This window comes from Nicotiana tomentosiformis, chromosome 3 (genome assembly GCF_000390325.3).
Source record: "Nicotiana tomentosiformis chromosome 3, ASM39032v3, whole genome shotgun sequence".
Classification (NCBI taxonomy): Eukaryota; Viridiplantae; Streptophyta; class Magnoliopsida; order Solanales; family Solanaceae; genus Nicotiana; species Nicotiana tomentosiformis.
This window is the reverse complement of record NC_090814.1, coordinates 56,571,609-56,578,043: the sequence shown is the minus strand read 5'-3', so window position 1 is coordinate 56,578,043 and position 6,435 is coordinate 56,571,609. Positions and strand designations below refer to the sequence as shown.

Genomic DNA, 6,435 nt, shown 5'->3' with positions numbered 1-6,435 from the left:
CAATTGCAGCAAATAATTTTGAGTTAAAGCAAACGTTGCCTCAAACCGTTCAGAATTGATGTGTCTTCAGAGGGAAGCCAAACGAAGATCCAAATACGCATCTAAAGGACTTCGAGGAGATTATGAACACCTTTTAATACAATGGTGTGTCACAAGATGCAGTTTACTAAAGGGCATTCACATTCGCCAAGAGATACTCTTGATTGCGAAGCTAGGTTGCGGGCATCGATTGGCAGATCCTCGGTGATGAGGTTTGCGATTGTCTATTCTGGAATCTGTTATGACGGAGCGGCGATATGGATTGTTCTATTTGCATGATGAATAGTTTTCTATATATAAGGCTCTGATTATCGAAGCCGACTTTCGATTTGTACAGGGCGCTACGACCGATTGAGCTGATGATTTGCTATATACAGGACTTCAATTGGTGAAGCCGACGGCTCGTTTGTACAAGGTGCTCCGATTAGTTGAGCCGGCGATCTGCTATATGTAGGGTTTCAGCTGGTGTTGCCACCATTTCGTTTTGTATAAAATGCTCTAATTGTTTGAGCAGGTGGTTTGCTATGTGTAGGGTTTTCCCGTATCAGCGGCCTGACTCTGAGGTACCTGCAAAGGATTCAAAGATTAGCCTTAGTTATACCAGAAATATTCAAGCAAATGAGAAGGAGAGATAATCATAAGAAGGCGGCGAATCCGTAATTTACCCCAGTGTGGTCTCAAGGCTTCCTTGCTTCATGTTGACCCTGCACTAAAAGAAAAGTTCTTAGTGGGAACCGGGAAGTTGGTTTGGGTCGACCATAGTGTTGGTTTGCCCCGGCCTCTGATATGGTTTCCTGTGAAGTTTGGTAGATGGACAAATTACTGTATTTTAGAAAAAAAATTGAAAATACTTTGTTTTTAAGGCAAATGACGTCGTTCCGGTGTCTCTTCTTGAAAACTTTATCCCATTGATGGCGATCTTCAGTGATGCTTTTGACAACGTGGCTGCTTGTTGTTGCTACTGAATCCCAATTCGAACTAAGGTATTAAAAATATTTTCCTAAGGTTTTCTTCAAGACCAGCTGCCCTAGTGCGAATTCGCGAGGCTTCACTCTCTTGTTAAATGCACTGGCCATCCTGTTCTGATATAGATGACAATGGCATACTGCATCCATTCTTTTCTCATCGATGAGCATGAGTTTCTCCTGTCTAACCTGTATCCACTCTGCGTCATCCAATTTGGCCTCTTAAATGACCCTTAAAGATGGTAGTGTCTATTCTGCAAATTTGTATAGGCAATAGGATGTGTATAGGATATAGTTTACATCAAAACCCTGTAATGATCAAATTGTTCTGGTCAGTAAAAGAGAGTAGAGTATTTAGTGTCATACATAGCAAAGGAATTGGTCAGTAATTCCTGGTTTGTACTGAACATTTTTGGTTAAATAGAATGTTAATTTTACCAACAAAAAAAGGATGGTATTTCGACCTCTGCGGGTATCACAACTTCAGTTTCGTATACTAACATGTACGGCGTTGCCCCAGTGGACGTTCTCATGGTGGTCCGATAACCCAATAAGGCGAAAGATAGTTTCTTATTCTATTGCCTGTGATTGTACACTGTCTTTCGTAGAATACTCTTGATATTCTTGTTGGATACCTCGACTTCCCCATTCATTTATGGTCTGTAGGTTGTGGAATTGCGGTGGACAATTCTGAACTTCTCATAAATTTCTCTCACGAGGTCGTTGTTGAGGTTAGCAACATTGTCAGTGATGATAGACTCTGATATTCCAAATCTACAGACGATGTTGTTCAGGACGAAATCTGTCACTACCTTTTTTGTGACGGCCTTGTAAGTAGATGCTTCAACCAATTTAGTAAAGTAGTCAATAGCTACCAAGATGAAGCGATGCCTATTTGATGCGGTAGGCTCTATATGTCCAATCACGTCCATGATCCAAGCAGCGAACGGACAGGGTAAACCCATCACATTTAACTCATTGAGCGGAACCCTGATGAAATCCCCATGAATCTGGCACTGGTGACACTTTTGTATATAGTGGATACTATCACTTTCCATAGCCATCCAAAAGCATCCATCTCTCAAGATATTCTTGGCTAATGTGAACCCATTCATGTGGGGTCCGCACGTTCCTGTATTTATTCCTTCCAATAACCTGGTGGACTCGGCAGCATCTACATATCTCAACAAACCTAAATATGGGGTCCTCCTATATAGGACTTCCCCGTTGAGGAAAATGTGGTTTGCCAACTTCCTGAGGGCTCGCCTTTGACCATTAGTAGCATTCTCCTGGTAATCTCTGGTTGTAAGGATTTTCTCGATGTCGTGATACCATGGTTTACCATCTGGCTCTTCAACTACATGGAAGCAATAGGCATGTTGATCCATGATCTCTACCTCGATATGGTCTATATAGTCCTTGTCTGGATGTTGAATCATAGGTGATAGAGTTGCAAGGGCATCAGCGAACTCGTTCTGAATCCTGGGGACGTACTTGAACTCAATCTTTGTGAACTTCTTTCATATCTCCTTCATGCAGTGTAGGTACGGAAGGATCTTGACATTTATGGTGGAACATTCCCCTTGGACTTGGTGTATCAATGGATCAGAATACCCTATGACCAAGAGTTATTTGACGTTCATGTTAACTACCATTCTGATCCCAAGGATGCACGCTTTGTATTCATCCATATTATTGGTACAAGGAAATCTTATATGGGTATAGTGTTGTCCAGATTCCGAAATCAGGACTACCCCAATTCTGACTCCTTTGAAGTTTGATGCTCCATTGAAGAACATTCTCCATCTCGGGTACGACTCTGTAATAACTTCTCTAGGAAATAGTACTTTTTCATTGGGAAAATACGTAGTGAGTGGATCGTCATTCCCATCCACCAGATTCTCTGCGAGGTTGTCGGCTAAAGCTTGCCCCTTGATAGCCTTTTGAGTTATGTACATAATGTCAAATTCCATGAGGAGAATTTGCCATTTAGTTAGCTTTGCGGTAGGCATCGGCTTCTTGAGATGTACCTCAGTGGGTTGAGACGAGATATCAGGTGCGTAGTCTATGCTGACATATAATGCCTTAGTTTTTAGGCAATCCAAGTCAGAGCACAACAAGTGCATTCTATCAAAGTATATTTGTCCTCGCATGGCGTGAACTTCTTACTTAAGTAGTAAATGGCCTACTCTTTTCTCCCAGTTTCATCATGTTGTCCCAACACACAGCCAAAGGCATTATCCAAGACTGACAAATATAGTAACAATGGCTTCCCGGGTTCGGGGGAACCAGCACTGGTGGATTTGATAGATATTCTTTAATTCAGTCAAAGGCTTTCTAGCACTCTTTTATCCATTTTGTGGTAGCATCCTTTTTCAGCAACTTGAAAATGGGTTCACAGATTATTGTGAACTAGGCTATGAAGTGACTGATGTAATTCAGTCTTGCCAGGAAACTCATTACATCTTTCTTACTCTTCGGTGGTGGAAATTCCTGAATGGCCTTGATTTTTGATAGGTCCGGTTCTATCCCCATCCTGCTTACAATGAAACCCAACAGTTTTCCAGCAGGGACTCCAAACGTGCACTTTGTCGAGTTCAATTTCAAATTATACCTTCGCATGCGTTCAAAACATTTTCCTCAAATCGTCCAAGTGCTCTAAACTCTTCCGAGACTTGATGATGACATCATCCACATACACTTCAATCTCCTTATGAATCATGTCATGAAAAAGGGTCATCATGGCCCTTATGTAGGTGGCACCGGCATTCTTAAAACCGAACGGCATAACTCTATAGCAGTAGACTCCTAAGGTATCGTGAAGTCTGTCTTCTTTTCATGTTCCTTGTGCATCAAGATTTGGTGGTACCCAGCGAAACAAACCACAAACGACTGCAGTTCATGCTTCGTGTAGTTGTCGATGAGGATGTGGATATTTGGTAGAGGGAAATCGTCCTTTGGACTAGCTTTGTTGAGATCTCGGTATTCCATGCATATCCTGATCTTTTCGTCTTTCTTGGGTACTGGGACAATATTTTCCAACCATTTGGGATAATTGGTGACCCTTGCCACATTCGCTTCTATCTGCTTGGTCACTTCCTCCTTAATTCTCAAACTCAAATCAAGCTTGAATTTTCTGGGTTTCTGCTTGACCGGCGACCTAGTAGGATCGGTGAGTAGTCAATGCGAGACAATTTCAGTGCTTAATCCCGGCATGTCATCATATGACCATGTGAAAACATCAATGTTTTGTCAGAGGAGCTCAACCAGTGTTTCCTTCTACTCGGCTTCTAGATGAATGTTGATTCTAGTCTCTTTAATATCTTCTTCATTTCTGAGGTTTTCCACTTTTGTTTCTTAGAGGTTGGACTTTTTCTGCCTCTCCAGCTATTCGATCTCCTATGGGAGATTGTCTGAAATCATACTCTTGTTATACTCCGCATAATCAGGGTCGTTGTGCTTGACGGTTTCGTTACATGTTACCATCGTGGAACGTGGGTTTTTAGCATTTTGATTACTGAAAATAAAATCTAAGTATAAATGAAGTAGTAAATAAAATTGAAATATTTTAAGAAAATGATTCTTTTTATTTCATCAAAAAAGGAACGTCTTAAGCGTTCAAAAGAGGCAAATGACAAAAAGGTACAGACACGGTGCATACCTCAATTGACCGTCCGCTTTTCAAAAGAAAACTTTTACATTTTCATACTACCAAGACTCCTAACAAACCAAACATGGAATGGCGGTCCAATTTTGCAGCTCTTCTTCTGGTTCGGCATCCTTGATAGTCGGAGTCTTGATGTTAGTCCCTTTACAACATTCTTCGATCATATTGACGAACAGCTTTTTCATCCCGTTGACGATGTCATCTTCCAGTACTGAACTCTGACCCAAACTTGAAACATGCTCTATCACAAAAGCCTTTTTCTCGGAGGTACCCGTACGAGCTTTCCCCACAGGAGGTTGATATTTATGCCGGCCCTTCCTTTCTGCTCCTTAGGTTCAATTGGCTCTGTGATCCCGTCCGAGTTGGCTCTCTGTCCTGTTCCTGATCTGTATCCATATTTCATCATCTCCCTCATAGCCATCTTAGATCTATACAACGACTGCATTCCTAAGTTTTGTTCAGTCTCTTCCATTTTGGAAGTCTGCATGATTTCCACTACATGGAAAGCAACTCTGTCCAGCCCTTCAATGAATAGAACAGCATGCTCCAAATAAGCAGAGTGACCCCACTCTCCGTGGACCATGATCTCCTGACATCCCCACTCAAATTCATGCATTGGTGTAAGATGGATGGGACAACCCCTGCGATGTGTATCCAAGGCATTCCTAGCAGCAAATTGTAGGAAGAAGAGATATCCATTACTTTAAACAATATATGAAATTCAACTGACCTGATCTTCAAGGCCAAATAAATTCCTCCAATAACATCCTTTTGCGAGCCATCAAAGGTTGTCACCCTCACGTGGCTTTCCTTGACTTCCCTCAAATGAATTCCTAAATCGCGTAAGGTAAAGAGTGGACAATTGTTTACTCCTGACCCTCCATCAACCAGCACTCGGGACACCAATTTTTTCCTATATTTGACAGTGATATGAAGAGATTTGTTGTGACTTGCGCCTTCGATAGGAAGTTCGTCTCTTCTGAAAGTGATCATATTTGCTTCGATTATTTTCCCAATTGTCGCAACCAGCGCCTCACTGGTGGTGTTGCTTGGTACACTTACCCCACTTAGTACTTTCAACATCGCATCCTTATGACTATCAAAGCTCATTAACAAGTCCATGATTGAAATCTGTGCTGGAGTTTCCTTCAGCTGCTCCTCCATGGAGTATTATTTGGTCGACATTCTCTTCCAGAACTCAGCGACTTCTAGGTATGTTATGTTCCTTCTTTGAATTTTCTCTCTTCCTAAGTTCCCTCGATCGGCAACTTCAGGAGTATAGCATCTCCCAGACCTAGTCATACCATGGTCTGCGGCAGAGTCTGTCATTTTGGCCTTCCTCTTCTGCTAGTACGTCCATGGGATGATTTTGTATTCCCGACTCTTTTCGTCCCTTATAGCAATGATAGGTTGTAGCTGATAAGTCTGAACTGTCACTATAGGTCTCACTTGTACTGTAATCATTGGAGCCCTTTGAGGAGGGATCCTGGCGGCTTTTGCATTTCCTATAGTGATAATCGCTCCCTTTAGGTCATATTCTTCGTCCAATGTGATCATGTTGACCCCCTGATTTCGATGATTTGGTAGCTGATTGCAATTCAAATTGGTTGGCATCGAAGTGAATTCAATGGCTCCACTCTTATTTAGTGTTTCAATCTCATTTTTCAGCTTAAAACAATCTTCTGTATCGTGCCCAGGTACATTAGAATGGTACATGCATCTTTTAGTTGTATCAAACTACTTGGATGGATATTCAAGAACCCT

The 6,435-nt window shown here is 41.8% G+C and overlaps 1 protein-coding gene across 1 annotated transcript; it reads right to left on the bottom strand.

Moving 5' to 3' along the window:
• Nucleotides 1–561: 561 nt before the first annotated feature.
• On the bottom strand, nt 562–5,835 carry LOC117279585 (uncharacterized). The gene is made up of 6 exons (XM_070198467.1): nt 5,402–5,835; nt 4,962–5,336; nt 3,888–4,164; nt 2,759–3,088; nt 1,817–2,479; nt 562–606 (listed from the first exon to the last, which is right to left on the bottom strand). Exons 1-6 carry the CDS (start codon nt 5,833–5,835, stop codon nt 562–564), a joined length of 2,124 nt encoding a protein of 707 aa, XP_070054568.1.
• Nucleotides 5,836–6,435: the final 600 nt, after the last annotated feature.